Source organism: Phalangium opilio, unplaced genomic scaffold (assembly GCF_054372755.1).
Source record: "Phalangium opilio isolate 3A_F unplaced genomic scaffold, DU_Popi_V2 ptg000013l_1, whole genome shotgun sequence".
NCBI lineage: Eukaryota > Metazoa > Arthropoda > Arachnida > Opiliones > Phalangiidae > Phalangium > Phalangium opilio.
Window position 1 is genome coordinate 4,552,786 of NW_028324148.1, and position 14,843 is coordinate 4,567,628.

Consider the following 14,843-nt stretch of genomic DNA (forward strand, 5'->3'; position numbering starts at 1 on the left):
TATATCTCTTGCCTTGAAAGGAATGAAAGTGAGCGTTTTAATTAGTATCACGAAACATTTACTTCTAATATTACTAACATACCTTTCGGAGATTCGAACCAACAACCTATCGCTTCGCAGTCCAACATCGTATCCACTACACCACCGAATCGCTGACGGCTACAGTGTTTCAAGTTATATTCATGTATTTTTAGGGGCATATTCGGACGATTGGGATTTCGGTCCATCGGGAATATAGCCATTGGGCTGGAAATCTAAAATCATTGCGGGATATTCGGTCGAATGGGATTTCGGTCCATTGGGAATTCGGTTGAAAGGAACGATACCCTTTAATCATGGGTAATTTTCGTTTCAATTATTTTACAATAAAACTATAAAAGAGAAACTTTTGATACTTTGCACAAAAATAACAAGCCTTATTTTGCACATTTCATTAAAATTTCAAGATATTGAACCAGTATTTGCAAAATTAGGGTAAAAAAACGGTGTTCTTCCCAAAGACGGGCATGTTAAAAGCTGACTCCTTTGATTTTTCGAACGAAAAAACAGAAAATTCCTCGTAAGCGCTTTTACATAGGAAAAAATTCTTTGGACGGGCATCTCTAAATTCTCTATAGCTCGTGCAGCCAAAAGCGTGATCGAGTCGGCTATGACCAAACAAAGCCTTCTTAGCCCGTCTGCTTAAAACCGCGGTAAAACGTACATGACGTGTCGCTGAATATTGTCTATTAAAATCACGTCATTTAATGTAATTAGTAAAGTATTCATCGAGTGTTCGGAATTGACTACTTGCAAAGGTTTTTATAATTACTATGTTCTTAATTTACTTTTGTGTCGAAACCACATTATATCAGAGATGTTTATTTTGTGCTGGAAAACTTGGCGTTTGGGAGTAGAGTTCGGCATTTTCATCCAGTTTTTCGAAGCTTGTTTGGGAGGCATGTGGGGTGGCATTTCCTTTAATTTGGCATTAACTTAAATATATTTGTTTGATGTACTCGTTTAATTAGTATTTCATCATACTCTAACGTTTTACTGTGGCTGTTAAATCCATACATATTTTAAACCATTGTTTGAATCTCGGAAGCTAGACAAATTGAAGATAATTGTCGGTAACTACAATTAACTATGGGTACCATCGTGATGCCTTTTAGCCATCTATTTATCTATCTTCTTGCAAAATGCATAGAATTGTGTTTCATTTTCGAAATCCCCTTACTTTTTTCATGTTTTATTTTGCTCTGGCTGCGTTCATTTGTGTTTTATTTTACAATGAATGCATTAATGCATGTTTTTTTTGCGATGACTGCATTAATGCATGTTTTTTTGCTTTTGCACGGAAGAAATAACCTCTAGTTCTTATTTAGATTTTATGGTTTTAGGTCAGTCGCATTGCAACAAAAGCGGTAATTCCTGATGAATAGATTGATGATTCGTATCGAAAAAAATTGGTTAACACTATTACTCGCTATTGAAAATTTGAAGAATCGATACATCAAGTATTTACACATAGGGAATACGCCCATTTATTACAAGTCGTATTGAACAATTCGAAATTAGAGATGCAACGATTCGTAATTCTTCGGAATCGGCCGATTCGATGCATCGGTCTCTAAAAATCGGCTTCGGCCGATTAATCGGCCGAAGACTCAAGGTTATACGTTTTAGGCATTAGTATAGGAGTGCTACTTGTCAAAAATGTTAAAGGACAATAATCTATCTGGTTTGGTTTCCGAGATACTAGTTCATTTTGTTCAACACACATTTTGTCCATTCTTTCTGCTACAACTTAATAATAATAATAATAATCTAAGCTTTGTCTATGAAGGGATTTCCACACTAAGCCTGTGGCTTGTTTACAGGTGGGTCCCTTTACAATGCATAGAGGGGTGGTGGCTAGCCCCTATGCCACAGCTAACCTACAGCGCCCTATACTAACTATTACCGTTAACATCTGCAAGTTTCGACGGAAAGGAGAAACAGGGTTAGACCGCGGAGGAAAACTCCTTTTAACAAGCGGGGAGAGAACTTGTAAACTCTACGCAGAAGGATTTCTTCCCAGATTTTCACCCGGTGCCACAGTCCGGGATCGAACCCGGGATCCTCTTGCTGCGAGGCGAAAGCGCTAACCGCTACACCACCCCACCTAGATGTTAAAAGCAGTGAGCACAAATCGAAAGGAGAGTCAAAGATAGAAGGGGGAAGGCAAACCCTAACGGCCGGGCACCATGGCCCTCCCGCGCACCTACCTCGGCGCACAGCCGAGGAGTAAGACGTCACGTGATCCGTTGAGAAGGAAATTCAAAAAGGGTAAACCCGAAAATACGGCTAGAGCCTCACACTAGACTAGAGAGATCAGCATTCAGCGTTGTTACCGTGATTTTTTTTTCTCTCTCGGTTGCGCCGATTCGATTGCGCATGTGCGCCACGCTCTTAGAGAGCGACTGGTACTGGTAACGTTTTTGAATGGGGGGCTGACGGAGAATTTGGTTAAATTACGTTATTTGTTAAATGGCAAACTTGTTAGTTCCTTTATACTAGCTCAAAAGATTAGATCTAACCTAAAAGAGTCGGCCGAAAAAAATCGGCCGATTACCTTAGAAAAATCGGCCGATTCGATTATTCGGCCAAGTGGCCGATTCTGGCCGAAGCCCATTCTTGGCCGATGCATCGTTGCATCCCTATTCGAAATGGAGCTTGCCAAGCTGCCTATGATTTCGCTACAACGCCAAGCCCTGACTAATTTCGCCTCGTCAGTATGGGTTAGTTCAATTAAAAAGTCCTTGCGATATCCTCTGCGTTTTCGGTTAAACCTCGAGTCACTGAACAACGGAGCAATTGACGAATTGAATCGTTCCAACATACCAACACTTTTTAAAGAAATGACCCTAATGATACTGAATGATGTAGGAGATGAAATATTTCATTGGCTTAACGAAATTAAAGACCACGTCACTTATATTACCTTGGATCACCAACTCTCCAATTTGAGCTGGACTGTTGAAGGCTCATTAAATCGGCTCAAGATGGCCAGGTTACTACTAGAGAATCAAACTGACCTTGATTTGTCATTCAGTTTTAAAATGGCATGTGATTATTGTTTGGAGGATAAAATTATGGAATTGTGGCCAAGAATCAGAGAAGAACAGCATTTAAAAGATTTCGATGATGATGAAAATTTGATGGTTAGATACTGGATTTATAAATTAGGAGGGCTCTTGCTGGACCCGCCGTATTATTCCTTTTTAGACCCATCTTTTTTTACGACAATTGATGTTCAATTTTTCGTCATGGTTTTTCATAGTTTGCAAGTTAGAGAGTCAACAGTACAATTTTTGTTTAATAATTTAACAGAAGAAGAAAAAATTGAGGCCATAAATATTTTTAAGGCACCGACTTATGACAGAGAAGAACTTTTAAAGTTTTCAGAAGAACCTGCTGTGGGATATTTATTGAGTCAGTTAAATTGCACGCAAATGTGTGAATTAGTGTCGCATTTAGAACTGCAGGAACAGTTAATGGATCTTATATTATTCTTTGAGTGGCCAAATACGCAGTTTGTAAAGGCGTTTGACCATCACATTTGCAAGATAAAAGGCTCGATAGAAGCTACAAATGGCTATGATTTGATAAACTTTGCAGATGGATCCTTCAGTTTTGTCAGATGCTACAACCGTATGCTATTGTTCAGATATTGTTGGACCAGATTCCCAAAAGAAGAATTAAATAAAGCCATCGATTCAACGTTCTTTAATGACATCATTTCTGAATTGGCTGACAACAAAGACGCTGTGTCCATTAAAATGGTAATTGATAGTATTGAGCCCAAGAGTTATGCCAAGAATTTGTTATCTCCTTATCATCTTCCCATTACCGAAACGTTGGCTTATTACGATATAGATCTGTTGAAATATTACCTCACTCGTACCGTTGTCAGTGAGAACTTGGCCAAACACCTCCTTAATAGATTGAAGAACACAATTTACTTTCCATATAGTGAGGAAACCACTACTGGTATTTTAATTCAGATTTTTCCTGACTTGGATCCCAATTGCTCAGATTAAGTTGTTAAAACCAGTGTAACTTCACACATGTTTACTTGTTTTTTTTTTGTTCAAATTGGTGCGTTTGTTTTCTAAACAAAGAAGTTGTCATTGAATTTTGTGCCGAGATGTGTTTTTTCTTAAAGAAACTGCGCGTTTTTAAATAAGTAATTTAGAATTGCGCGCAGTTGTAGTTACATCCTTACATAAATATTGTTTAGTGATTACACTGTGACAGGGGAAAATTATTCCCAATTTTCAGGGGTTTTTTATTCCAAAGCATTTTTTCAAATTAACCCACACGTGGTTATCACTTGTGTTATCTTCGTATTAGTTTCTTATTCAATAATTTTCTTTCAAAAGCTACGCAATTTTCAGAACGTAATATAGAATTGCATACTAATTTTTTTTTCACGTTTAGTTTTCTCTTACTTAGTGATTATTGTGTAAAGTTACTAGTTTTGCTGGGTTTTTGTTCAAAGCTTTATTCCAAATAAACGTTCACATGTTTGTAGTTTTTATTTAACAAAAAATGTTTTCAACTAATTTCATGTTCAAGAAATGTTTTTCTTAATTTACGCAATTTTATATAAGTCCTTTAAAATTGCGATTGTACTTGTTACATTTTTTCAATAACGTTTCTTTTGTACTGTTTAATGGAGACATAAATAAAAGATGGTAATCTTTGAAAGATTTTGCGTTTTGCATTTTAATTTGTGAAATCGAAACACTGACACTGATAATGCAACTATCTCTATACAAGTAGCCACATCGTTTGATGTATATCTACGATGTGGCTATTAGTCCGACCTTCCTGTAGTAGTCGTGCCACATTATCGCCTTTGGTAGTATGGAAGTTGCGGTTCGCCATTGAAGGCAGGGATTGTGGTATGGTGATGATATATGTTCGCTTGTTTGTGTTTTAAAAGGAAGGAGTTTTTAATCGTAAGGTCGAGCATTGTATTTAATTGTGCTACTAAGGTTAAGAATTGCATTTAATGGACCATTGCATTAAATACTTGAAGAGAAATCAACGCACAGGGGAAGGGCCGCCATATTAGGAGAGTTGTTCTCACTAGATGGAGCTTGCGTTCGCTAAACGCGGGAGGCTAGTCCACTTACACCACGGAGCTGCATTGTGCTTACACTGCCGCCTGCGGTGCTTCTTGGCGTGAGGGAACTAAAGAACTATTTATTTTAAAACTTTGCACGATAATTTAAAACCCTTCATTATACCTATCCCTAAAATTTCAAGAGATTCGAAACAGTGAAACCGAAGAAAACACATTAAAACCGTTTTAATTTCTCACAAAAACTATAAAAGAGAAACTTTTGATGCTTTGCACAAAAATATCAAGCCTTATTTTGCACATCTCATTAAAATTTCAAGATATTAAACCAGTATTTGCAAAATTAGGGTAAAAAAACGGTGTTCCTCCCATAGACGGGCATGTTAAAAGCTGACTCCTTTGATTTTTCGAGCGAAAAAACAGAAAATTCCTCGTAAGCGCTTTTACATAGGAAAAAACTTCTTTGGACGGGCATCTCTAAATTCTCTATAGCTCTTGCAGCCAAAAGCGTGATCGAGTCGGCTGTGACCAAATCAAGCCGTCTTAGGAGTTCGTCTGCTTGAAAAAAAAAAGGGAAACGTGACATGTCGCTGAATATTGTGTGTTAAAAATCACGTCGTTTAATGTAATTATTATTCATCGAGTGTTCGAAATTGGCAACTTGCAAAGGTATTTATAATTACTTGGTTCTTAATTAACTTTTGTGCCGAAGCCACTTTATAGATGTTTATTTTGTGCTGGAAAACTTGGCGTTTGGGCGGAAATATAGTCCTTTCTCAAATTCTCATCCGTTTTCTAGAGGGAAATTAGAGCTTGTTTTGGGAGACATGTGGGTGGCATTTCCTTCAATTGACATTAACTTAAATATGTTAGTTGGGTACTCGTTTAATTAGTATTTCATCATAGCCTAACGTTTGATTGTGGCTGTTAAATGCATACATATTTTAAACCATTGTTTGAAGCTCTGAAGCTAGACAAATTGAAGATAATTTTCGATAATTACAATTAACTATAGGTACCATCGTGATGTGTTTTAGCAATCTATCTTCTTGCAAGATGCAAGGAGTTGTATTTCATTTTAGAAATCCCTTTTGGAATGTTTTATTTTGCTATGACTGCATTAATGCATGTTTTTTTTTTTTTTTGCTTTTGCATGGAAGAATTTTCTTATAACCTCTAGTTCTTATTTAGGTTTTATACTTTTAGGTAAGTCGCATTTAAACAAAGGGGAGGATTTCTGATGAATGGATTACGGATTCATATCGAAAAAAAATTGGTTAACATTATTACTCGCTATTGGAAATTTTGAAGATTCGATACACCAAGTATTTACGGTATCGTTCCTTTCAACCGAATTCCCAATGGATCGAAATCCCATTCGACCGAAAATCCTGCAATGATTTTAGATTTCCAGCCCAATGGCTATATTCCCGATGGACCGAAATCCCAATCGTCCGAATATGCCCCTAAAAAATACATGAATATAACTTGAAACACTGTAGCCGTCAGCGATTCGGTGGTGTAGTGGATACGATGTTGGACTGCGAAGCGATAGGTTGTTGGTTCGAATCTCCGAAAGGTATGTTAATAATATTAAACGTAAATGTTTCGTGATACTAATTAAAACGCTCACTTTCATTCCTTTCAAGGCAAGAGATATATAGAATTAATAAACAAATTGTGATTAAAATGAAGTACAGTCTTAATGGTAGTTCCATCAATGTCTTAAAATTAAAATTTTAATTTTTTGGTTTCGGATGGGTTAGGTTAGGTTAGGTTAGGTTCCAATAATTCGTTGACACCTTTTCCAAAATATGCTCCTTTTAATTAGCTACCACCTTTTCCAAAATATTCTCCCTTTAAATAGCTACCACCTTTTCCAAAACATCCTCCTATTAATTAGCTGCCACGTTTTCCAAAAGATTTTCCTATTAATTAGCTGCCACCATTTCCAAAATATTCTCCTATTAATTAGCTGCAACCTTTTCCAAAACATTCTCCTACAAATTAGCTGCCACATTTTCCGAAACATTCTCCTACTAATTAGCTGCCACATTATCCAAAATATTCTCCTTTTAATTAGCTACCACCTTTTCCAAAACATTCTCCTATTAATAAGCTGACACCTTTTCCAAAATATTCTCCTATTAATTAGCTGCAACCTTTTCCAAAACATTCTCCTTCTAATTAGCTGCCACATTTTCCAAAATATTCTCCTTTTAATTAGCTACCACCTTTTCTAAAATATTCTCCTATTAATTAGCTGCCACCTTTTCCAAAAGATTTTCCTATTAATTAAAAATACATTTAATGCAAAACCATACAGTATGTCTTCTTCCAGTTCAATAGAATTTCGGTCCAATGGGATTATAATAAAATCGCACCTTTTGGCTACGTTCGGTCGAATGGGACACCACAAAAAAGGCGTTCTGTCGAATGGGAATTCGGTTCAATGGGACCAAAGCGTATTTACACATAGGGAATACGCCCATTTATTAAAAGCCGTATTGAACAATTCAAAATGGAGCTTACCAAACTGCCTATGATTTCGCTACAACGCCAAGCCCTGACTAATTTCGCCTCGTCTGTATGGGTCAGAGCAAATAAAAACTTGATACGATATGATTGCTTCAACTGCAAGTCAACGAATCACAGTGCAATCGCCGAATTGAAGCGCTCCACCTTAGCAACACATATTATAGAAATGACCATGATGATATTGCCTGATGTAGGAGATGAAATATTTTATTGGCTTTTCGAAATCAGAAACCACGTCATTGATATTACCCTGGAGCACCAAGTCTCCAATTTGAGTTGGACAATTGAAGGCTCATTAAATCGACCCAAGATGGCCAGGTTACTACTAGAGAATCAAAGTGACCTCGATTTGTCATTCAGTTTTTACATGACTCGCACGTACTGTTTGGAGGATAAAGTTAGAGAACTGTGGCCACGAATCGGAAAAGAACAGGAGTTAAAGGATTATGATAATGAAAATTTGATGGTACAATACTGGATTTATAAACTAGACGAAGACTTGCAGGACCCGCCGGATAGTTTCTTTTTTGACCCTTGGTTTGAAGGAACGTCAATTGATGTCCAATTTTTCGTCAGAGTTGTTCGTGAATTACATTTTAGAAAATCAACAGTAAAATTTCTGTTTATTAATTTAACTGAAGATGAAAAAATTCAGGCCTTGGATATTATTTTTAAACAGGCGAATTATGCAATCAACAACCTTCTCCGATTTTCATCTGCTGTGGGGTATTTATTGAGTCAATTAAATTACACGCAAATGTGTGGATTAGTATCCAAATTTGAACCACCTGAAGAGTTATTGATGAACATATTCGCGTGGCCAAAAAATACACATATTCTAAAGGCATTGGACCATAACAAAATGAATGGCGCTGTTGAAGCTACAAACGGCAACGATTTGGTGGAGTTTTCTGATGGAACCTTCGAGTTTGTCAGACGCTACAACCGTGGGGTTTTGTTCAGATATTGTTGGACCAGATTCCCAAGAGAAGAATTAAATAAAGCTATCGATTCAAAGTTCTTTACTAACATCATTTCTAAATTGGCTGACAACAAAGACGCTGTTTCCATTAAAATGGTAATTGATAGTATTGAGCCCAAGAGCTATGCCAAGCATTTGTTATCTCCTTATCATCTTCCCATTATCGAAACGTTGGCTGAATACGATATGGATCTGTTGAAATATTATCTGGCTCGTACCGTTGTCAGTAAGAACTTGGCCAAAAACCTCCTTAAGAAATTGAAGGACTTCATTTACTTGAAAGATATTAAGGAAACCATTACTGGTATTTTAATTCAGCTTTTTCCTGACTTGGATCCCAATTGCTCAGATTAAGTTGTTAAAACCAGTGTAACTTCACACATGTTTACTTGTTTATTTTTTTGTTCAAATTGGTGCGTTTGTTTTCTAAACAAAGAAGTTGTCATTGAATTTTGTGCCGAGATGTGTTTTTTCTTAAAGAAACTGCGCGTTTTTAAATAAGTAATTTAGAATTGCGCGCAGTTGTAGTTACATCCTTACATAAATATTGTTTAGTGATTACACTGTGACAGGGGAAAATTACTCCCAATTTTCAGGGGGTTTCTTTCCAAAGCATTTTGTCAAATTAACCCACACATGGCTATCACTTTTGTTATCTTCGTATTAGTTTCGTATTCAATAATTTAATTTCAAAAGCCACGCAATTTTTAATATGTACTAATGAAATACATATTTTGTTTTTCACATTTAGTTTTCTCTTATTATTTAGCGATTAGTGTATAAAGTTACTCGTTTTGTTTGGTTTTTGTTTAAAGCTTTATTCCAAATAAACGAAGACATTTTTGTTGCTTTTATTGGCCAAACAAAGTTTTCAACTAGTTTCATGTTCAACAATCTAAGCAATTTTAAATAAGTCCCTTAAAATTGCTATTGTGCTTGTTAGATTATTTCAATAATTTGGTTTTGTTCTCTGGAGACATTAATAAAATATGGTCTTCATAGAAAATTTTTGCGTTTTGAATTTTAATTTTTTAATTTCGTGAAATCGAAACGCTGACACTTAAAATGCACCTATCTCTATACAAGTAGCAACATCGTATGATGCATATCTACGATGTGGCTATTAGTCCGACCAAATGTGGATGGTCCGACTTTTCTGTATTAGTCGTGCCACATTATCGCCTTTGGCAGTATAAAATTGTTAACAATCAAACACGCCACTAGAGGGCGCCAGGGGCAAGGGAGGTTAGAACATGGTGAGAGAATAATATCCACACTTCTGAGCTGGGGCTCGCACTGTAAGCACGTAAACAAATAAACTCAACCTTTTCTAATTACTTTAACTAGTTGGTTAGTCCGCTTTATATTTAACGTATAACTATAAGGAACAAACACAACAAATGGCGACGGAGATGAAATGCGTGATTTAAACGGATTCTTCCATCCACGTGAGGAGCGTTAAAATCACCCGCCCAAAAGTTTTAGAAGAACGGCCAGCATCAGAAGTCCAAGGCCCAACTCTACACGAGGCGTTTGTAATTCACGTTAGAGCAATCACAGCCTTCATACTAGGTAGAACCTTCTAGAATCAATAATCATACTTCAACCTTCTAGAAGAAGAAGAAGCTAACACAAATTTGAAGACAAATGTTATCGACCTCGATAGAGAGATCCCAGTCTACACCAAAGACCCATTCTTACATGGCCACGGAGATTCAACCAATTCCACCCGTTACACAAGCTAGGAATATGGCACCGATTGGTAAATTATCATCTTTTGATTCAACCAGAGAATCATGGAAACAGTATGTTCGGAGACTTAAGGCCCACTTTCACGTACACGATGTGACTGATGTGGCTAAAAAAGCTTCTTTTCTACTGACGGTACTGGAACCCGAGGATTTTGCACTATTAACAAGCCTCGTTTTCCCCGCCGATATATCGGAGGAATCATACGACAGTCTTATGGAACATTTGAATGCTCATTTCAACCCACACCGTCTAAATATGTGGAGAGGTTCAGTTTCACCAACCGCCATCGCAAGCATGGTGAGTCCATATCTGTCTATCTTTCGGAACTGCGCCGTTTAACTTGTCACTGTGAGTTTGAGGGAGCACAATTAGACGAACGATTACTCGAACAATTAATTCGAGGCATCAGCGATGACACTATGCAACAACGTGTCTTCGCGGATTGCCAAGCCGATCCAACAATCATGTTGGCCAAAGCTGTAAAATCAATACAGGCAATCGAAAACTCAGCGAAGAACGTACATGACGTCAGAACCCAGCAGGGACAATCGGGCAGCACACCTCCGACGGTTCACGCGATCTCGGCTCAGCACCAAAAGAACTGGTCACAACAACGCTCGAATCAACCGCAACGTTCGTCGGGCCCACAGGGAAGTTTCCAATCTGGCAGATTTATTCCTCCGGCAGAAACCTGCATGAGATGTGCTAAACAAGGTCATAAGGCTACAGAATGCCCTTACATAGAGGCAGTCTGTTATAATTGCAACAAAAAGGGACATCTGGGAGCAGCCTGCTTACAATCTTAAACAACAACTCCCAAGACACCTAGACACAGAAAGAAGCACACAAATGAGAACAGAAATCATCACCTAACCGAGTCGCCTCCCGAATTGACTAGTGTGTGATAGAAAATGAACGGCCGTTTAGTCAAAGGTCAGAATCACCAAATGTTACGGAATACGACTTCCCGGTATATAATGTTAAAGAGATCAAGATAACGGAGCGTAAGGATGTGGTCGTCCCACCCCCGGAAGTCATTCAACTTGGTGTAAATGATACCGCGGTCCCATTCGACTTGGACAACGGCTCAGGCCACGCCATGATTACCGATGAATGGTACCACAAGTTGCGATACCATTTCGCGATTGAGCCGTATACGAAAGCGCCACCGCAAGGTTACACAGGTCATAGCCTACACATAGTAGGTCAAGCCAAGGTCAACGCCAGGTATAGGAACGTAACAGCACACCTACCAGCACTCATAGTCCGAGGCCCAGGCTCTAATTTATGTGGGCGCACATGGCTATTTTCAACATTGAACATCATGCCATCCATCTACCAATCTCAAGTAAACAAGATATCTCAGGAGACTGGAACTAACCCTCAACTGCAAGAAATTTTGAGGTCCAATGAAGATCTTTTTACGCCGGGATTGGGCAAACTAAAAGATGTGAAGGTTCATCTTCATCTGAAGGAAAACGCCAAGCCAAGGTTTTGCAAAGCAAGGACAGTTCCTTACGCGCTCAAGGAAGACGTAGAGGACGAACTCCAACGAATGGCCGAAGTTGGAATTCTGGAGCCGGTAGCTTTCTCCGACTACGCCTCGCTGATCGTACCGGTTCAGAAGGTCCAGAAATCGGATGTGGATGAAAAAGGGAAGGAGTTACCAACAAAAAGGACCTCAATACGCATATGTGGTGACTTTAAAACCACGGTCAACCCTAACCTAGACACCGAAATCTACCCTCTCCCGAGAGCGGAGGAGATTTTTTCCAGACTGGCTGGATGCCGGTACTTCTCACGTATTGATCTCCGAGAGGCATATAACCAGTTATAATTGGATGACGCCTCTACATCCTTTACAGTTATCAACACGTCAAAGGGCTTATTTCGGTATAGACGGTTGCCTCAAGGCATTTCATCCTCATCGGCAATTTTTCAACGCCATATGGAGACACTTTTCCAGAATCAGGCATACGTTTCACCGTTCCAAGACGACATACTCTTAGGTGGCAAGACCAAGGTCGACCACCTGACATGCCTGAATGACGTATTGACCATCTTGCGAGTTAATGGACTGAAATTGCGTCTCGAAAAGTGCCAATTTCTCCAAACTGAGGTCGAATTCCTGGGTCATCTTCTGGACGCGGAGGGGCTACACCCCGAAGAATAAAAAATTATCGCAATCACTGGAGCTCCTGCACCAGACAATGTCGAGCAACTTGCATTCAACGATGGGCACTCATGTTGTGGGCGTACAATTACGACATAAAATTTAAAAAGGGTTCGTTGAACGGAAACGCTGATGCCCTCAGTCGACTTCCGCTTCCTTCAACACTAACGACTACGCCCGTGCCCATGGAGTACGTCCTTCTCCTCAAGGACATCAATCAAGGTCCGCTGACCACCCGCCAGTTGGAAGATTCCGCGATTAAGGATCCCATTCGCAGCGAAGAGCCAAACATATGCGAGAGGCATGGCCTCCACGGAAAGGACCAATCACATCTGGCATCGAACCACATTACCGCGTCAGAGCAGAACTAACAAACTTCAACAACATATTACTCCGCGGTAACAGGGTGATAATTCCAAAGGAATGCCAACAGGAAATGATCGCCGAGTTACACAGCTCCCACCAAGGAGTTGTGGCGATGAAAAATGCTTCCAGATCAAGAATATGGTGGCCAGAAATAAATTCGGACATCGAAAACACGGCAAGGGAGTGTGAGATATGCCAAAACGAGGTATCCATGCCTAAGCGCCAATACCAAGCATGGCCAAAACCTACAGGGCCGTGGAAAAGGGTTCACGTCGATTTCGCCGGGCCGATCGAAAACAAATACATATTGGTCGACGCACACAGCAAGTGGATAGAGCTAGATGTCACCGCCAACACCTCTACGAACGCCGTCATCCGCGCACATATCCCGCTACGGAATAATGCCTACTCTCGTAACCGACAACGGTACCTGCTTTACAAGCAAACAGTTCCAAGAATTCACCGAACAAAATGGCATCACACATCTTAGAACTGCGCCATACCATCCGGCAAGCAACGGACAAGCGGAACGAACGGTACGCACGGTAAAGGAGGCCCTAAGAAAAATAAGCGGAGGAACAAGCGAAGCTATCGACGCAATAAACGCTGGCCTTCACAATTTCCGTACTGGTACTCTCGACACCAGGTTGGCAAGGATCCTCCTAAACTACCGAAGGACACCCAACATTTCAGGAAGTTCTCCGGCGGAATTAATGTTGGGTCGTTCCATCCTTTCCAGACTGGACATATCCAAGGAAATCAAGCAACTCTGGACATACGAGAAACCCAGATTCAGAGTGCAACCCGGACCCCGGGAAAAACAGATACGCTATCACGGACCAAGAAACTTCGGCCTGGGAGACAAATGGATTAAAGGGACTATCATAAAGACGCTTGGTCAAGCAATGTTCGAGGTCGACACCCCGTTAGGGATGATTCACAGACACATGAATCAAATCCAGCGAAGAATACCGGAACGAGAAGAAATCTTATTCCCTCCCGCAGGACCGAAGAGCATGCCACAACATCTGGGCGCGGTAAGCCAACATCAACTGACGTTTCCAGCTATACCAATGACAACCCTAAGATAAGACCACCGCAACAAACCGTTCCAGTATTGACTGCCCTGAACCATCAACCCCAGCAACGCAACAGGACTTAACAGCGCAGCAACCACCCACTGACCAAACTAGCAACCCAGAAACGCAGATAGCATCCCCCTCCATACCTCAGAACTAGAGATGGGCCGATACCAGTTTTAACCGATACCGATATCATTCGATACTTGGGAAAACGATACGTACCGATACCGATATTTTACCCGATCCTTCGAATAAACCGATATTAAACCGATACCGATATATTAACCGATATCAATAAGAAAATAGATGCTATAATATAGGTTGTAGAGATGGGCCGATACTGATCCCATATCGGTATCGGTACCGATATTTGACTTTAAACGATATATCGGTATTGGTTGACAATGAACCGATATTTTTCCTTAAAAAAAAATTGGGTAGAAATATCGGTTTATTTTTAACCGATACCGATATATCGGTTAAAGTCAAATATCGGTACCGATACCGATATGGGATCGGTATCGGCCCATCTCTACTCAGAACAGACACACACGTCCACAACGAGAACGGAAAAAACCAGAACGATATCGGGTATAACAGACTCCAACGAGTCACTAAAAAAAAGGGGGGAAGTGTTGTTAACAATCAAACATAATACCTCTCCCTAAAATTTCAAGAGATTCGAACCAGTGAAACTTAAGAAAGCACATTGAAACCGTTTGAAGACTAAGCTCTTTAATTATCGCTAATTTTCGTTTTAATTTTTTTATTATATAACTATAAAAGAGAAACTTTTGAAACTTTGCTTGAATTCAAACGTCAACAATAGCTATATTA

General features: G+C 39.5%; 2 protein-coding genes across 11 annotated transcripts; both read left to right on the top strand.

The window, feature by feature from the left end:
• Window positions 1-610: 610 nt before the first annotated feature.
• On the top strand, window positions 611-4,810 carry LOC149707883 (uncharacterized). 5 transcript variants are annotated; one of them, XM_089864140.1, is made up of 3 exons: window positions 611-797; window positions 1,368-1,499; window positions 1,863-4,810. In XM_089864140.1, the coding sequence occupies exon 3, from the start codon at window positions 2,691-2,693 to the stop codon at window positions 4,062-4,064; it is 1,374 nt and encodes a 457-aa protein (XP_089720266.1). In that variant the 5' UTR covers window positions 611-797; window positions 1,368-1,499; window positions 1,863-2,690; the 3' UTR covers window positions 4,065-4,810. The 5 variants fall into 5 exon arrangements, with proteins under 5 accessions (XP_089720266.1, XP_089720265.1, XP_089720267.1 ...); XM_089864139.1 differs by having other exon boundaries at window positions 1,383-1,499; XM_089864141.1 differs by lacking the exon at window positions 1,368-1,499.
• Window positions 4,811-5,624: 814 nt separating this feature from the next.
• LOC149707884 (uncharacterized) lies at window positions 5,625-9,645 on the top strand. 6 transcript variants are annotated; one of them, XM_089864144.1, is made up of 3 exons: window positions 5,625-5,782; window positions 6,320-6,447; window positions 7,593-9,645. In XM_089864144.1, exons 2-3 carry the CDS (start codon window positions 6,358-6,360, stop codon window positions 8,985-8,987), a joined length of 1,485 nt encoding a protein of 494 aa, XP_089720270.1. In that variant the 5' UTR covers window positions 5,625-5,782; window positions 6,320-6,357; the 3' UTR covers window positions 8,988-9,645. The 6 variants fall into 6 exon arrangements, with proteins under 6 accessions (XP_089720270.1, XP_089720275.1, XP_089720271.1 ...); XM_089864147.1 differs by lacking the exon at window positions 5,625-5,782 and adding an exon at window positions 6,763-6,821 and having other exon boundaries at window positions 6,407-6,692; window positions 7,455-9,637; XM_089864149.1 differs by lacking the exon at window positions 6,320-6,447 and having other exon boundaries at window positions 5,667-5,782; window positions 7,593-9,638.
• The last annotated feature ends 5,198 nt before the right edge of the window (window positions 9,646-14,843 follow it).